The sequence below is a fragment of the Quercus lobata genome, chromosome 5 (genome assembly GCF_001633185.2).
Source record: "Quercus lobata isolate SW786 chromosome 5, ValleyOak3.0 Primary Assembly, whole genome shotgun sequence".
In the NCBI taxonomy this organism is placed as follows: domain Eukaryota; kingdom Viridiplantae; phylum Streptophyta; class Magnoliopsida; order Fagales; family Fagaceae; genus Quercus; species Quercus lobata.
Window position 1 is genome coordinate 22,472,280 of NC_044908.1, and position 19,403 is coordinate 22,491,682.

The 19,403-nt window shown below is 33.9% G+C and overlaps 1 protein-coding gene across 1 annotated transcript; it reads left to right on the top strand.

Moving 5' to 3' along the window:
* The first annotated feature begins 1,468 nt into the window (after window positions 1-1,468).
* Window positions 1,469-4,194, top strand: LOC115990176 (G-type lectin S-receptor-like serine/threonine-protein kinase At1g67520). Its single transcript, XM_031114029.1, has 6 exons — window positions 1,469-2,060; window positions 2,185-2,324; window positions 2,999-3,059; window positions 3,308-3,545; window positions 3,645-3,795; window positions 3,886-4,194. Exons 1-6 carry the CDS (start codon window positions 1,469-1,471, stop codon window positions 4,192-4,194), a joined length of 1,491 nt encoding a protein of 496 aa, XP_030969889.1.
* Window positions 4,195-19,403: the final 15,209 nt, after the last annotated feature.

The window sequence follows — 19,403 nt, forward strand, 5'->3', positions numbered from 1 at the left end:
TGTTTCTAAAAAATAATCTCGAATGCACAAGGTTTCCTCGAATTCAAGCAGGTTGTTGAATCCATAAGGAAAAATGGTCTGAAATCCGTCAAAAGATAGGGAGGCCTATTTAAAGACTTCGTAAAACTTGAAGACAAAAAAATATATTCTAAAATTAATCTTAATTAATACCTAAACATAATAGGAACCAAATTTAACCATTAAAAGCACTTAAAAACAAGGAAATAAATACCCTAAGCCTAAATTCTGAAAATTAAAAATTTAATACCAAAAGTAATAAATAAATAAAGTCTAATTGTAAATTATGTCCTACATCAGACCCTTCCACTTAAAAAAAAAAAAAAAAAAAAAAATCTCATCCTCGAGTTAATAGTCAAGATTTGAAATCTTCCATGCCAAACAAATAAATACTTTGAATACTTGAGTCCTTTAGTTTTCTTTTCAAACTTGCAACTCATCAAAGGAATAAACAAATCAACTTGATAATCCAAAATCTCTAGTAGTTTTTATCACGTGTCCGCATTTTGTTTGCTCCAATACATTGGAGCTAAGGCTTATCCCAACTAAATAAAAGATTCAAACTTCCACTCCTACCATTACCGTTCCAAAAAAAAACAAAAAACAAAACCAAAAAAAAACAAAAAAAAAAAAAAAACAAAAACAAAACAGATCAAAAACAAAAACTCAGACTCAACAACTCCATTTGACTCGCATATGAATTCATGAAAAACTAGGCCAACTCCTCCATGTATCAAACCAGAGCATATGACATCATATCAACCTCACACAACTAAACAAAAGATTCAAACTTTACCCAACCACTCCTACCATTACAGGAAAAAAAAAAAAAAAAAAAAAAAAAAAAAAAAGACTCAACAACTCCACTTGACTCGCATATGAATTCATGAAAAACGAGGCCAACTTCTCCATGTATCAAACCAAAGCATATGACATTTCCGCCTCACACAAATGGGTTGTTGGGTATGTTTTAAAATTAGTTAGGTATGTTCAAAGCTTAAGCCCATAATATTTTGTTGTAAAGCCCAAGTTGATGCTCTAGAATTTTCCTTGGCTGGCGTGGGAATTTTGGCAACAAACAAAATCCTCAATCATCTCATATTTCCTTGGCAAACTTGTCAGCTGCACCTTCTCCTCTTCTGTACTTGTCTATTTTGCTTATAAGTTAATCAGAGCACTTCTTGTTTGACTGATATATTATTGATATTGCTTTGTAACTTTATTAATCAACCTGGGCAATTTTACAAAGTATATTTCCAACATGTGTGACCCGCGTTTTTGGAGGTCTGCTCATAGAAAGGACAGAGATATTTTTTCCGCCACAGTCAGCCTGACGCTCTCTCTCAAGTAACACTTCAGTTGCCAGAATACAAAAGGAAAAAGGCCCAATTCAGATGTGCTATTCTTGAATCCTAACTCCATTCCTACATGACCGAAGACTTTTTTGATAATGGCGAGCAGAACACGAAACCTTTTCCTTGTGTTTTCCTGTTTGCTACCTTTGTTGGGTCCATCATATTCGAAGCTAGCTGATAAATTATTCCATGGGAAAGAACTCAAAGACGGGGATGAACTAGTTTCAGATAATGAAAACTTTATAATACGATTCTTCCAGCTTGCAGGAATAGCTTACCTAGGAATATGGTACAACAGAAACAATGAGAAGCCAGTTTGGGATGCTAATCGAAGCAATCCAATTGCTGACAAATGTAGTGTTCTTACTATAGATGATTATGGGCACTTGAGAATTTCATACATTGGGTATCAGTCTAAGATACTATGTTCAGTTCAAGGTGAAAGTAATACTAGTGCTATTCTAGTGGATATTGGCAATTTTGTACTGTACGAAGGGAATTCAGAAGGGTCTGAGAAGCGAGATTTGCGGCCAAACACTACTGACACACATGCACCAGGAATGAAAGTTGGAGTAAACAATAGAACAGGACGTTCTTGGCCTACAACACCAAAGAGAAACCGTGATGTCCCTGACTTAGGATCCTTTACCCTTAACAATAGAAACCAACTGGTCATCTTGTGGCGAGGTAACATCCATTGTAGTACTGGGCCTTGGTTCAATGGGCGTTCCAACTCGTCATCATATGGTTTATCAAACCAAAAGTATTTTAATTTTGGCTTCATTTCAAATGAGAATAAGACATTTTTCAGTGACAACAATTGTTCCTGGGTTGACTTTGGATATACATTTGACACTCGCGCCGGCACCGGTGAGATTTAGCGCAGAGATACAAGTTTTAGAAGTAATCGTTCAGATGGTTTGCGAGAGTTATGCGTCCCTGAATCCAAAGGTAAGTCTACCTGTTAAAAAATGTATTTAACTGATTCATTACATGCTTGTATGAAGATAACATGTTTAGAACTGTATAAATTTATTTGTCAATATTACAGCAAGCAGGTGGTGGATATGGCTAATCGTTGAGGAAGTTGGAACTATTATCACCCTGTTTTGCATCGTTATATTATGGAAAATATACAAAGCAAAAGGTAATCTCCTACTATATATTTTAAAGGTATTATATTACTAAAGATCAATGAGTAACAATATTTCTGTAAATTTTACTCGAACAATTATAGTATCAGTATTTTCAAATTCTGTTTTTCAAGTTTGTTAATTAAGGAAGAAAAAGACGAAACAAAATATGCTAGTACAAGAATTTGGACATGCAATGACTTCGACTGATTTGAAAATCTTTAGCTTTGAAAGCATCACAGCTGCTACAAACAATTTCTCAACTGAAAATAGGCTAGGAATGGGTGGTTTTGGACCAGTTTATAAGGTAAAATCATAAACCTTCTTTCTCTTTCTTTCCTTTTTTCTTTTTTTCTTTTTTTTTTTTTCCTCATTTTCTTTGGAACAATTTGAAATAAGATCTAGCCCTTGAGCTCAAGTCAAGGGCTTAGTAAAATTTTGACAGGTAAATTGAGACCACATTAATATATAACTAATGGAAAATATTTTCAGGGAAAATTGGTCAATGAGCAAGAAATTGCCATAAAAAGACTTTCCAGAAATTCTCGACAAGGTTTGATGGAACTCAAAAATGAAGTTATACTCATCGCCAAACACCAGCACACTAATCTCGTGACACTTTTAGGGTTTTGTATTCAAGAAGAAGAAAAAATATTAAAATATGAATACATGGCCAACAAAAGTTTAGATTTCTTCCTCAAAGTTTAGCATAATTGCGTATGTAATTATTGCTATTATCATTTCTATAAGGTCATCACTTATCAATTGCTTATTTACTTATTACATTATTCTTTGAAACAGACTCTACAAAAAGGAGGTATTTAAATTGGAAGAAACATATCAACATCATTGAAGACATTGCTCAAGGGCTTGTTTATCTTCATAAATATTCAAAGCTTAAAGTAATTCATCAAGACTTAAAAGCAAGCAACATTTTACTTGATGATAAGATGAATCCAAAAATATCTGATTTTGGCCTAGATATAAAATTTGGTTTAAAGGAATCAGAACAAAGGACAAATAGACCTATTGGAACTTTGTAAGAATACATTTCGACCTAACATAATTTAGTTTAATTATGGGTGAGTTTAAATATCTTTTTAGAAACATTAAGCTCTTTTTTCATTTCTCATTTCAGCAGTTATATGGCTCTGGAGTATGCTATGAATGGTATTATCTCAACAAAAGTTGATGTATTCAGTTATGGAGTCCTACTATTAGAAATTTTGACTGGCAAGAAGAATAACAATCTTTATTATTCAGATCACCCACTCAATCTTATAGGGCATGTAAGTAATCCAAACAATAAAACTTTGTAAATAGGATGAAATCTGGTCTTACATGATAGTAAGCATTTTGTCTAACTGAACTTCTATTAGGCATGGCAAATGTGGAATGAAGGTAGAGGTATAGAGCTAATTGACACAACATTGAATGAATCATGCTCTTCAAATGAAGCATTGAGATGCATTCATATTGGTCTCTTGTGTGTACAAGACAACGCAGCAGATAGACCCGCCATGCAAGATATTATTTGCATGCTTTTCAATGAAACCATCCAACTACCTACCCCTAAACAACCAGCATTTTTCATGAAGACAGTCGTAGAAGAGCCAATGGTAGCCAAAATGAAGAAGGAAGGCTTTTCCATCAATGATGTTTCAATTTCAGGGATGGATCCTAGATAAATGCACTAATCATTTACAAATGTATGTTCATCTAGGGATAGACATGGTAGCATTTTTTTTTTTTTTATATTTCAAATGTATTAGGATTTTTTATTAGGGGCTATATGTAATTAGAGATTTCTGTGTCAGGAACACAAACACCTATTGTCGTCACGTGTGCTTGATCTCCCCCGACCAAAATCGGGTATCAACAATAAGGTTATATCGTTTACTACACTAATTAATTTCATCAAGAGCTAATATCATTAAATATTGATACCAACTATGAACCATTCACAAAGGGATAAATTGATTGCTAAAGTATCTATTATCTATTGTAAGAGGTTAATTATGCAATATTCCGTTGTGCATTTCATTATGTAAGGGGAAAAAGTGATAGGTTAATTGGGGAGGGAAAAATAAAAATAAAAAAAGGAGAGGATGATTTCATATAGTTTTTTTTTTTTTTTTTTTTTTTTTTTTTGAGAATGAGATTTCATATAGTTAAAATAAAATAAAACAATATATGTGGCGGTTGATCTATTATTGATCTCGATTCGACTAAAATTAAAGTTTTTCTGAGTTAAGTTCTTATTATGTTAAATAATTAATAATAATAATAACCATATACGTTAATAATAATGTATATTTGCATATTGTGCGGGTTATAATTTCGTGGTGAAAAAACTTAATCATCAATAATATTATACAAATGCTATGAAGCATCTTTGGGAATATACTTTACTGACTAGGGTGTGCATATTTCATCAAAAATAAATAATTAATAATTAATAATAGAAGAAGTAATCAAATGGCACAAATATACAATTATCAATTTTAATTTTAATTTTGATTGTAATCCTTTTAAAAGAGTTACATGCTTTGGGGGTGAAGAGTGGAAGACCTATTATTCTTTGATTGAACGCTGTATTCCCTTAGAATTCTGATGGTCCACCATGTGCTCTCTTGTTCTTTCCTGTTACCATTTCAAAAGCGTCTACTTCATATATCGTCAAGATAAATTGACTCAAGACCCCACTCATGGGTCCACACGCTTTGTTACATGGGTACGAAAAACACTTTAACTTGGTTCACACAAAACCGACCTTATGCCACACGAAGAACTTGCATGAGAGCTTGGTCTTCCATATTTGCAGTTAAACATGAATTGATCCCTTCCTCTACAGCAGCTTACCAAAAAAGACTTTCTTGTGAAATGCAAAACAAAAAAACTGATATTAATTTTAGTATTTTTTTATGTAATTTTTAAAATTTTAAATTTAGGGTTATCATTTTCATGATTTTAAATGCATTTATTAATGTTTTTCTACTCAAATTAGAGTCATGTTATATATGATCTGGTATCAATTATGATCTCTTTTAACATCTTCTTCTAGTCAATCAAGTTCAATAGATTTCAGTTTAATAAAAATTCATGGAACTTTCTCCTTTATTTGTCTGGTAAATTCCTAGGAACTTTCCTTGTGAATTTAAGGATTTTTTTTTTTTTCTTGAGACACGTATTTTGTTTCTAGTGACTTTCTACCAGAATAAAAAATCTATCCTCTTGATAATTTGCAAAAGAAATAGCAAAAAAAGAAAAGAAAAAAATAATTTCATTCAAAAATCCTTATAACACACAATTATGGATTCTAAATAAAACAAAAATGTCTACCACACAGTAGTTCAAATGGTTATATTTTATTTCTACCACCTTAGTTAACCCTAGAGAGAGATTGGATGTGGGATCTTTGGAGATCTCAATCCATAGTAGTAGGATTGGTTAATACCTTTACGAGGCTATTGACTTGACTTAAAACTCTTTCTAATTTTGTTCCATTTCTTTCTCAATTGTCGATGCCTCACAGCGGTAGACCACCCACCACGGCGACACTCACACCTTAGTGTAGCTCGGGTGCTGTAAAAGAGGGTTAGAAAAAGGGTAATCTCTGGTGTGTGACTGAATTAAGTCAATTTTAATCTATTATTACCAAGGGTAGTGAAATTGTCACCAATCATTGGGTTTTTTTTAATGTGTGACTAGTCACCCGACTCTATTTGATTTTACCATCAATCTTAGGTTAAGAAAAATGGTCATTTTTCCTAATTTAATACAGATGGTAAAAAATCTTAATTCTTAAGTTCGAAAGTCTAATTACATGTGAGGAATGTGTTAAGCACCCCACAACGCTTGTCTAGAAACAGTCATTTGTTTTGGTAAAATCTTAATAGCATTAACTCAATTGATTTGAATTATGTAAAGTGAAATAAAAAGATTTTTTTAATATAATATTCAAAACTAATAGAATAACTATATCACAAATAATCATTCAAAGCTAAAGCATATCTAAATATTACAAATAATCAATCACAATATATCAAACAAAATAACCACAAAAGCTAATGTCTAATCCCAACAATCAATTTAAGGAAAATAGATAAAGGTAAAGGAAGTAAAGGACAATAGTGATGATGTGATAATAACAAAGAGTTCAAAGATGAAAGTAAATGATGATAGTGACTAAGGTTAAGAGTGATAGAGAGAAGTGAAGAATGAGGGCAACAGTAGCTTGGCACCATAGTTACAGAAGGACAATGGTGATAAAGAAAATAAGTGAGGTGAGATTGGGCTGAGAGCTAGTGAAAGACAGCTATGGGACTTAGGAAAATGCAACTAAGAAAGAAAAAAATTTTATATATCTAAGGTTTTGAAGAGTATATTGTTAAAATGACATATAGATCACCCACTCAATCCTATATATAGGACACGCAAGTAATCCAAACAATAAACCTTTCAAGATTAATTGTATGAAATAATCTGATCTTGATAGTTACATTGTTTCTAACTGAAATCTTATAAGATATGGCAAATGTGGAATGAAGGTAGATAAATAGAGCTATTTGACACAACATTGAACTAATCAAGTCCTCCAAATGAAGCATTGAGATGCATTCATGCTGGTCACTTGTGCGTACAAAACCATGCAGCAAACAGACCCACCATGCAAAGATGTTATTAACATGTTTTTTAACAAACCCATCCAACTACTTGCCCCAAAACAACAAGCATTTTTCATGAAAACAGTTGGAGAAGAGCCAATGGTAACCAAAAGGAAGATTGTGCTATCAATTACGTAACAAATGGAATATTCTTTACAAATGAATATTCTTTTAGGAATAAAACAAAAGGAATAAATGCATTCGTTCATTATAAAGTATATTGCATGTTGCGCGAGCTATAATTTAGTGGTTAAAAAAAATTAATCAATATTATATACAAATGCAATGAGGCACCTTTGGAAAATATACTTTACTGTCTTACTGACTAGGGAGTGAATATTTCAAAAAAAAAAAAAAAAAAGAGGAAGAAGAAGAAAATCAAAATTTTTTTATTGTAATCTTTTTAAATAGTTACGTGCTTTGGGGGCTGAAGACCTGATCATTCTTTGATAGAAGGCTGCATTAATCATTTGATTGACTATGGAGCATTAGAACTCCAATGATCCACTTTTTTCCCTTGTCATTTCCTATTATATCAAAAGCATCTATCTCATTCCAGTCAGTCTCAATCACCCGAAGAAATTTGGATCAACTTCCTAAACATCTTCTGCAATGGGTCCACACGCTTTGTTACATGGGTACGAAAAATACTTTTACTTGGCTCGAACAAAACCTCCCATCCCTATGCCAATCAATAAGAGCTTGTTCTTCCATATTTCATATTTGCACTTAAAACATGAATCGTTGAATTAATCCCTTCCCCTATAGCAGCTTACCCAAAAGAGACTTTCTTAAGACAAGAAAAGCACGAAACTTATCCTCAGGTCCTTTTTTTTTTTTTTTTTTTTTTTTCTTGATAATTTGCGATAGCAATAACCCAAAAATAAATAAATGAATAATCTCTTTTAATTCAAAATTAAAAGATCGTTATACCACATAATCATGAATTTTGAAAAAAAACAAAACTGCATACCACATAATAGCATTCTTTGATGGGATGTTGTATTGACTTCATATTTCAAAAGCATCTGCTTCATTATAGACTTCCAGTAACCCAAATAAATGTTGAAACTTCAGCAAAGCTCTTCCACAAAATATTCAGCAAGATAAATTGGTTCCCCCTCCTAGTGGATGTGACATTTATTCTATATATCCTTATGCTTCATCTCATTTTCATATATAGATATTAATTTTAAAGGAAAAAAGGTATACCATAGTGATGTAGAATAGACGACTATGGCCTTCTTGGACTCTCACACACGCCTGAAATCAACGTGCAAAGCAAAAAAACACTAGTAGAAATCATGGGTCTTGAAGTTGGAATCGCATGAAATTTGGCAGGTTGAAACAAAATAGCCTTTTGAGCAATAATTGTGGCCTAGCCACGAGGTACTTCCTGAAAACGGCAAATTCCTTCATTTAGGCCCTGAAAACTATGATTTTGCCATTTATAGAAATATTTGTTTCCCTAATAATTTATTTTTAATTTTCTATTCTTGACAATTTGCAAAATCAATAAACCAAAAATAAATAAATAAATAAATAACCTCTTTTAATTCAAAGATCTTTATACCACGCAATCATGAATTTTGAATAAAACAAAATTGCATACCACATAATCGTATTCTTTAATGGAACGCTGTATTGACTTAATATTTCACAAGTGTCTGCTTCATTATAGACTTCCAGTCACCCAAAAAAATGTGGAAACTTCAGCAAAGCTCTTCCGCAAAATATTAAGCAAGATGAATTGGTCCCCCCTCCCAGTGGACGTGACATTTATTCTATCCTTATGCTACATCTCATTTTCATATACATGTATTAATTTTAAAGGAAAAAATGTATCTCTTAGTGATGTAGAACATATCGCCATGGCCTTCCTAGACTCTCACACGTGCTTGAAATCAACTCGCAAGGCAAAAAGGCACCAGTAAAAATCATGGGCCTTGGAGTTGGAGTTGGAATCGGATGAAATTTGGCAAGCTGGAGCAAAACGGCCTTCTAAACAATAATCATGGCTTAGCCATGTGGTACCCCCTGAAAACTGTGAATTCTTTCATTTAGACCTCGAAAATTGTGATTTTGCCGTTTATAGTAATATTTGTTTCCTTAATAACTTTTTATTCAAAAGTCAAAATAAAGTCTCGCTTATTTTTGGACGACCCTTAAGGTCAATAGTTTATGATTCTACATTTAACTCAATTTTTCCATTTCAATATTTTGTCACCTAATCATATAATTAGTGCAAATTAGGGTTTTAGACTTTTTTTTTTTCCTCAATATTTATATGTTTTGTAACTGTCAGAGGCAAATTAGATTATTATCAATAAACACAGATTTTTGTCAAATTCTTTCTCTGGTGGATTCCAGTTTTTTCTCTTTGTGGATTCATGGAAACCCCTCGTGGATTCGAGGTTTACTACCAGAAGCTAATAGTCTAATTTCTACTCCATCAAGAGAGCATCGTGTATATGCTTTATCTAGGCTTCTGCGACATCAATTGGTATCAGAGCCTTGATTTACCCTAGTCTAATGGCTAACCGACGAGATGGGGACCACCACAACAATAACGGCAATGAGGATGTCAACAACCCAGTCCTCACTAGGACTAAGTTCCTTGATTTTCACGTTGATAATCAATAGTTTCATGATTCAACCCAACAGACTCTGGACCAGATTCAAGAAGCACTTGCCACCCTACTTAACCAAAACCCTAATTGTGATGACAAAGAGTGATGTGATAACCGATCGCATGACCCTCCCCATCGCAGTCCAAATCGAAATAGGCAACAAGACTACAATGAAGAGAATAGTGAGGACGAGGAGTATGCAGAGAGAGTCCTTGGGAATCATCGTGGTCTTGTGAGGTATAATAGCCAAGATTATCAGGAGTAAAGGGACTATCAGATGAAAGTAAAGTTATCATCCTTTAGAGCATCCACAGCAATGGAGCTAAATATTTAGCTATTTAGCTCCACTAAAATTTACTTTATCTATTTTACCTATATATATATATGCATACATACGCTGCAGCAGTGGATCTATTTTAGCTTTCAATACAATTAAATAATATAAATATCAAAATAAAATATTATAACCACTACAATAAAATAATATATTCCACTACAAAAAAACATTCACAGTACCAACCACATCCACCTCTACCATCAGCCATAGTCACAGCCACCACCACCACCACCACCGATCCACAGCAGGAAAAAGATGAATAAATAAATAAACCCAAATCTCAAATCTTTTTCCTCAACCACAACCACAACCACCACCAACACCAACACCACCACCACCACCACTAGAAAAAAAAAATAAATAAAAAATAATTTAAAAAAAAAAAAAAAAAAAAACCCAAATCTCTGTAATAGGCGATCGACGGCGTGGGTCTGCGATCGGCGGTGTGGGTCTACGATCGGCGGCTTGGGACTGCTGGGTTGGGCCAGCGGCGGGGAATGAGGGAGCTTGAGAGAGTGATGGTGAGAGAGGAGAGTGACGGTGAGTTTTGAGAGCAGCTTGGGACGGCTGGTCGGGCCGGAGTGAGAAAGAGGATGAGAGCTTGAGGACGGCTGGTCGGAACGGTGAGATTGCACAGTGACAGAGAGGAAGAGAGCTTGAGAGAGTTCTGGGGAGAGGATGAGAATGCAGACGGAGTGAGAGAGAGGCACAAAGTGAGAATGAAAAAAAAAAAAAAAGCAAGCAACGGTATTATTTTAATCCCAGTCAGAATTAAATATTATTATTTTTGTTTAGCTCTCATGAACAGTACACATCTATAAATAGATGTGTACTGCTCATGTGGAGCTAAAAAATATAGATATAGCTCCACTGCTGGAGCGTAATTTTGGTATCAGTGGAGCTAAATTATAGCATTATAGCAATATAGCACCACTGTTGTGAGTGCTCTTAGAGCACTCTCATCAGGTGTGCCAAATGCCAAATATTTGGCATTTGGCACACCAAACACCAAAAACCAACCCTCATCAGCTGTTCCAAGTCTCAAAAAATTTGACACATATCTTCAGTACCGTCTCAAATATGAGACGGTACGGACATTAATGCCAAACATTGTTTGGCTTATTTAATTCGTTTTTTCTCTCTCCTCCTATCATTTGTCTCTCTCCGTCTGCAACACATCTCTCTCTCTCTCTTTCTCTCTCTGTGTCTGGCATTCTCATCGCCGTCTCGCCATGCCGTCTCGCCACGCCGTCTCACCACGCCGTCTCGCCATCGTCAATCTCACCACGCCGAGAGACAGAGACCGCCTAGGCTCACCACTGATCACTGACCCACTTTGCGACGAAGAGGAACTCCAGTGTGAAGGACACGATGGCCGGAAGTGAAAACTTCCATCAGCAATGGCGACAGAGGCAATTGTCCTGATCTGGTTGTCACTCTTGAAAGGTAACAAACACTGAAGGAGGAAAGAAAAAAAAATGTCTCGGTGTATGTCCGATTCAATTTATAATTTTAGTGTAAATTGTAATTAATTTTATAATTGATTTGGTGAATTTGGGATGTGGGTTTGTTTAATTTGGTGGATATGGGTTTATGCTGATGGTGGGTTTGGGATGTGGGTTTGTTTGGTTTGGTGGATGTGGTTTTGTGCCGATCTCTCTAGTTGAGTTTTTTTTTTTTTTTTTTTTTTTGAGGTGGCGTTGGTGGATGTGGGTTTGTGCCGATGGTGGCTGTCGGTGTTGTTGTGGCAATAGTTGTTGGTGGTCGTTGTTGCGACAGTGGTAGTTGTGCCGTTGTTGTTGTTGACAATGATGATGATAGGGAGTAGTTAATATATTATTTTAATGTGTAGTAAATATTATTTTAATGTATAGAATTGAAGTATAAAACATCTGATAAATGAGATGTTATAAAATGATGTGCTAAAATGATAAAGTAGGTTTTTGGTGTGTCAAAATGGCATTTTTTATAAGAGAGCTGATGAGAATGCTCTTAATGGCAATGTCTCCATTGAAGAGTATCTGGATTGGGTCAGTAAGGTGGAGAAAGTTTTCGATTATATGGGTACTGTAGATGACAAACAAGTGTGTTTGGTGGCTTACAAATTGAAGGGAGGAGCATCTGCCTAGTGGGATTGTGTTCAATTAAACCATACCCATGAACGAAAGCTTTCGATACGATTATGGAGGAGGATGAAGAGATTAATGACAGAACAATTCTTACCACCAAATTACCAACAAGAATTGTTTAAACAGTACTAGGATTGCAGGCAAGGTACTAGGACAGTTAATGAGTACATGGAAGAATTTAACAGGTTAGCAAATCGCAATGATTTAGAGGAAACTGAAGATCAATGGGAGTCTAATACTCAAATTTCTTTCTTTTGCATGTTATTTACAATCTCAACAATCAATATGAAAATACCTTGTAAATTAATCAATGAGATGAAATCCATGAAGCACTTATCAAATTCCCCCTGGCCCCCACCCCCAAGAAATTATTCTTTCGCCTTCAACTACTTTTACTAGTATGCCTCCATAATTAGTTGATTAATTTTAATCTCTTACATGAGAAAAATACACGTAAGAAGTATATTTTAGATAAAATAATTAGACTCACATATTTATGTGTAATTACAATATGCAACTAACTCTGCAGCTTGAACTATTTTTCTTATACCTTCAAGCACTTTTTTTAGAGTGTTTCAAATGTCTACTCCTAATGATAACTCTTTATCATTAGATCAAGATACCAGTCAGTTGGTGGTGTAGACGGGGATTGAACCCCAGATATTTTATTTAACCATAAGAGATATTACCAATTGAGCTAACTAAAACCTACTACCCTCCAATACTTCGTGCATAAAAGTGTACCAATATAATTAATTAAATAGAAAATGAATATGATATTATATTGTAATTGGGTAAATTACAAAATTAGTCTCTATCCTTTGCACCATATTTTAATTTGGTTCCTAACCTTTTAATTGTGTCAATTTAGTCCTTAATTTTTTCAATACTGTATCAATTTAGTCTATATCGTTATCTCTTGAATGAAAAAAACTAATGTGTCAAACATAACAATAAAAAAATTATTTTTCATGTCACATCAACTACTATCTAGACTACCATATCAGCATAACTTAAAAAAATAGATAAATAAAAATAAAATAAAATAAGAGATATCGTGACTAACCGCACGTCCAAAATAAAACGATAGTTCCTTCTCAAAATAATAATCTATATATATATATAAAACCGAAGCTTTTCAAGCTTCCACAATTTTCCACATCAGCACTGCATTAAAAAAAATAATACTTCCACAATTTTCCACATCAGCACTACATTAAAAAAAATAATGCTTCCACAATTTTCCACATCAACACTGCATTAAAAAAAAATAATAAAACAAAAAACAATAAAACCAAAACCAAAAACAAAAACGTCATAAACCCATTCCCTACCCGACTCTGCCTTTTCTTTCCATGCTTCCCCTTTCACGAATACTCTGCCATTACCTTCCTCCCAGCTTTCCCTTTCACGAATACTCTGCCATCAGCTCCTCCTCAATAACACCCACGGCAAGCCAATCAGACCCACGGCAATTCAACACCCAACCCATCCAGCCTACCTTTCCCGATCCTCTGCCTCTCCCTCTCCACGGCAAGACCCAACAGACACCTTCTTCAGACCACCGATTTGCCACAAACTGACCACCGATCTGCCACAAACTTCTTCAGACCATCGATTTCGTGGCTTTCCTACACCCAACCCATCCGACCTACCTTTTCCGATCCTCTGCCTCTCCCTCTCCATGGCAAGACCCAACAGACACCTTCTTTAGACCACCGATTTGCCACAAACTTCTTCAGACCATCGATTTCGTGGCTTTCCTATTGTCTTTAATTAGGTTTTTTTTGTCAATTTAAGGATTTCGTCTTTAATTAGGGTTTTTTTTTTTGTCAATTTAGGGATTTCAATACCTAACCCCTTTTTCTCTCTATTCTTTTTTGTTGAAGTCAGGGAAACACTCATAGAAATTAAAATTCTTGTGAGAAAGTGGAGATGTATTGAAGAGCCTCCCAACCTTCAAAATCTGACAACAATCCGGTTTTGCTTTACCTTCAAGCTTTGTTTTATTTTGCTATCTAGGTTTTTTAGCACATCTGTATTCGTTTGCTTTATTTCTAACTATTTTAGTGTTCTCTAAATTTGAATTGTAACGTTTGCCTCTGTGATTTTAGTGTAGTTATATCAGTTTGTGCAGAAAAAATACAGCTGGTAGGTTTATGTTTTGACTGTTTCAAGTTCAGACTTAGAATAGTTTGGATTACTTAGCTTTTTTTGAATTTTAGTTTAGTTATTTCAGTTTTAGCAGAAAAAATACTTCAATTTGTAAAAAGAAGGCTGTGTTCCTAAACAATGCTATTTTATGCATAATTGTTAAAACCTAAAGAAATCAACTATGATCAATCTATTTCCAAGCAAAAAGCAAAAAAAAAAAAAAAGAATTATTGAGGTTTTAAAGATTAGTGAGATTTTTGTTTTAGGGGATGGAGTAGTGTTCTGATTAAGTTTTTGTGGGTGTGCAGGATAAGAGAGTGAATTGGCACTCTACTCCATTTGAGGCAAGGTTGGAGAGAGCTTTGAAAAGTGGTTCTGCTGAGGCTTAAACTACTCATACTCCGGTGTATGTTAGACAAGCTTATAAGTGGTTCTGTTGGATTGTTGTTTTATGTTCTCAGCATCTATATTTTTTTATTCTTTTGTAAAATTCGATTTGGTTGTTTGTGACATCTGCTTGCCTGTTGTAATTTCATGATTTAATATAATTGAATTTATTCTTTTTAATTGCATCCATAATTCTTTCTGCAATGCTGATTTATGATTTTATGAAGATTAGTTTGGTTTTTATATATTCTGGAAGACATTCCCTTCAGCTCCCAGGGAAAGTCCTACATTCTGTTTCTTGATTTACAGCTACCAAAACTTTGCCTCTCTCTCTGAGTTTCAGTCACTAGATCAGAATTTTATATAGTTTGATGACTTTTGGTCGAAGATTCCAGTAATGGTGGTACATTTTTGTCTAATCACAATTTGATTTTCAACATCACAACCTTTATTGGCTACTTTATGTAATATTAACAATTCTTATTGTTGGATTTTCCTTTACTTCTTCTGATGTTTCCAATTCGAGTCTAAAATTCATTGTTCCATGTGTCAAGACTTGGTATTTTCTAAAGCACTTTGTGTTCTGCCACTTTCATTATGATTATGCTAATGGAATTCTTATGTGCTGTTTTAGCTATGTTTCTTTTGTATCTGTAATTGAGTTTGTGCACGCACTTAGATAAGTCTTAGGTTTGGAACTTCAGCTTCAAGTAAGTCACCACATTGTCATAGCAACTTATTCTCACTCTCACGCTTATTACATAAATCTCATACTTTGCTATTTCATTTGCCAATATATGTTTCTGTTCCATAGTTGAATAAAGAATTTGATGGAGTACTAAGTTATCCTAGATCTTTCTCATGTTCTCAACTCCAGTTTCAAGTCATTAGATTTTATGAGTCCGTGGATGACAAATGTGGTAGTGTGGACTATATATTATTGTAACTGAAAAATATGTGCCATATCAAATTATATGGCAATCAAAATTGCTTTTGTTTGATATACAGTGAGTTGCACGTTGGTTTGCACATTGAGATCTCCTTCCTCAGACCCACGGCAAAGACCACTTCTCTTTCCTCCAAAATGCAGACCCACCAACAAACCACCACATGCAACCTCAACTTCTTCGGTCGGCGATACACCATCACACCCAGCCCAGTCCAGCACCATCACACCCAACCCAGCCCGTCAAACCCACGGCAAACCAGTAGAGATCTTCTTCTTCTTTATTCACGGTTGTTCAATTTATAGGTTTCATTCTTTATTTTTGTTCTTCCATTCACTTTTATTTAGATCTAATATTCTTGAAGGTTGTTCGGGTATGCTCTCTTCTAAACACACAGCAAATATATGGTTGCTATTTTAAATCAATATTCTGTTAAAATGTTAATGTTGATTATAATTTCTCTGTAGATTTTATAATTTTGAATTTGGTTGGAAATTTTTATTATTATTTGTCAATTTGAAATTTAAAGTAGTTGAGTATGAGGTTTGACCTATAAAACTTCAATGCTGCCCCATGATGTGTTTGCCGAATATTTCCTGTCAAGCCTTTGGTTCTTTCAACTAAGTGTCTTTGCATTTTGTGCTTGACTAGGTTAAATCTAGATATTGCCATTAGAAGGCATTAGATGTTTGTGTATACAATCTGCTTATGATTCATTCACCAATTTGACATTAGCGTTGCTTTATAATTCTGAATTTTTATTGCTCTCTTTATAATTCTGATTTCTATTCAGTTTATTTTGGATTTAATTTTGTGAATTCTTATTTGGGTTCATGTATGGCTGCCAATCTCTGAATTCTTATTGTAATTTATGCACGACTGCGTGTTGGTTACTTGAGCTTTTAAGTTCATTTTAGGTTTCTAATTGTGGTGGGAATGCCCTATTTTAAACATATTGGCTGAATTATTATGTAAGCATCCAATTAAGAAGTTGTTTAACTGGCTGGAAACTCAGATTTAGTTTGTTATTTTCTATTTGATTATTGAATGCCTGTATATTTTTTGTTTGGGGCAGGGTTGGAGTAGACTATGTGTATCTGTGGGAGTCTTTTTTATATCATTATTGGTTTATTTAAGTTTAATCTAAACTATATATGCAATACCATGGCTCTATTTGGATTTTGAAGTATTATACCAGAAGTATTTGCTATATAAAATCCAAAAACTGCATGTACTGCTCAAACTTATGCTTTCAATTTAATTTTTACTCTTCAGATTGCTTTACTTTTGTAAATTAAAGGGTTTAGGGGTTTATCTAACAAGCTAAGTCTTGAATCTAAATATTCAGAGGATAAATGATTTTCACAACAAGTAGGACTTCATTTCTGATTGTAGTTCCTGTTGGATTCATATGTTATTTGTACTGCTCATTTTGCATCTATGTTCATCAAATTTACACTTGCTTTGAACTTCTCCAATCCCAAAACAAAGAGAGAAGGAATGAAAATTCCACTGACATGAGCACCAGCCTAAGCACTATCTTTAACAAGTACAACTCCAGCGTCCAATTCAATGGCCTTTACAGCCAATGTGGTACTTCTCTGCCTTCCAAAAGTGAACCATATCACAAGAAGATTGGCCAAAAAGCTTCACCTACTTTTCTGTTCGTGTCATAATTTTTACTAATTATTTCTTCTTCTTTTTTCCCCCCCTAAAAACTCAAAAGTAAAGCTGTATGAAGTGCTTGATCCCCAACTTAAAATTTTCTGATAATGTACCCAACAAGAAGTAGTCAACGTACTGCGGGTATTAGAAAAACAGTGGAATGCAGGTTATGCAGTAGTTATAAAGGAAGGAGTTCTCAGTATGCACACTATGTAATAGATGATGATTACATATTGGAATAAAGGAAAATTTTCTGCTTTTATGCACAGTTTGGTTTTAAATTGAAACAGAGAGGAATTAAACTATTATATTTAGTTATTAGAGGATATAGCTTTGCTTCAAAGATTTTTTTATAAAGCAAAGGATATTAAGATGGTTATAAGCAGCTGAGGTAATGCTTATAGGGTGCATAAGCCTTCTTATTCTGTGGACTATGACATGGTAGCCCTTCTTATCTACCATTCTACATGCTTGTCTTCATGATATGCACAGTTTGGGTTATCTCAAGCTTGGTTTTATATTCAGTTTAATTGTTTGAGTAATTAGTTTTGCACAAAAAAAAAAAAAAATGATGTTTGGAATGAATAATACGAGTTAATGTTTCTACTATAGTTGATGCTCTTTTTTGGACAGTAATGATATTTCATGTCCTTTTATTATGGATATAATTTTTATTTATTTTTATTTTTAAAAATTGGACAGTAATGATATTTCATGTCCTTTTATTATGGATATAATTTTTATTTATTTTGATTTTTAAAAATTGGTAGCGTTCCCGTGCATCGCACGGGTTAGCGACTAGTTATTATAATAATGATAATTAAAATTTTCTATAACATTTTAATATGTCACATCAATATTTAAATGAAAATTTTCAAATAACCAAAATTTTTCATATTCTTTATACTTTCTTTTAATTTTTTCCTGCACTTTCTCGATAATCAAACATATCTACATTCAAAAAGATCCAAAAAGAAAAACTACTTCTCTTTTTTTTTTGATAATATGAAGAACTTTTAATGAACCAGAGAACTTAAGAGAAGCCCATGTTAGAACCATGGCAAACATCTTGTAAGAAAACGTTAGCAAAAGCTTGGGGGCTTGAACTTAAATCAAAAGAAGAAGAAGGAAAAAAAAAAAAAAAAAACTATTCTTCAAAGATCACCTAGCCACACATGAGGAGATTTATTAGCTTCCTATACAAACCCAATTGAAAATACATACACCAAAAGCCTTTGCTAGATTACAAACTATATAGCTCCAGCTTGAACTCCTCAATGGACAACTCTGACCCAGCCCCAAAATAGGCTCTGTGCAAGCTTTAGAATCACTTTCAATAATTTTTTTTTTTTTTTTTTTTTGAGAATCAAATCGAACCAAACCCAAATCCCTCTCTCTTTCTCTCTCACTCTCATATCGACCCAAACCCAGATTGGTTCCCACCACCTTCCGAGAAGCTTTTAGATCTCCCATGGCAGACTCGTTGGAGACCGACACATATGGAATGCTCGATTTCAGCTTGGACTATGATTGAGTTGTAACTTGTTTGTTTTGGATTATTTTTAAAGAATCTTAAGCTTCCTTGAAACTTGCTGAGTTTTGGGGTTTCAACCACCGTATGCGGTACACTAGTACTCCAAAATGGGTTGTAGTTGGCTTGAGGAGATTGGGTTGGCTATATGGATTTGTTTGGATTTCAACCACCTAAATTGGTGTTTTCATTTCAAATCAATCAAAGATCTTTGTTTTTTTTAGAGTTGTGGGTTTGATTTTGAATGTGAATGTTTGAATATGTTTTCAATTCAGTATGTGAAGGTTACATTTACGTCAACTCAATCAAAATTTTTAAGGGTTGATTTTTGTAGGATTTGATTTCGGAGTGTGTTTGGATGCCAAGAAATTGAAAGGAAAAAAAATGCAGATTAAGAATTTTTTTTAATTTTTTTTCTTTTTCTTTAAAATTTTAGAAAGGAAGATTAAT

What these genes read in the sequence shown, in the direction of transcription:
- LOC115990176 (XM_031114029.1), top strand. Translation starts at nt 1,469, where the DNA reads ATGGCGAGCAGAACACGAAACCTTTTCCTTGTGTTTTCCTGTTTGCTA. An exon ending in ACTGGTCATCTTGTGGCGAG is followed by an intron (nt 2,061 to 2,184) that starts GTAACATCCATT and finishes GACATTTTTCAG; the next exon opens with TGACAACAATTGTTCCTGGG. An exon ending in TTCCAGAAATTCTCGACAAG is followed by an intron (nt 3,060 to 3,307) that starts GTTTGATGGAAC and finishes TCTTTGAAACAG; the next exon opens with ACTCTACAAAAAGGAGGTAT.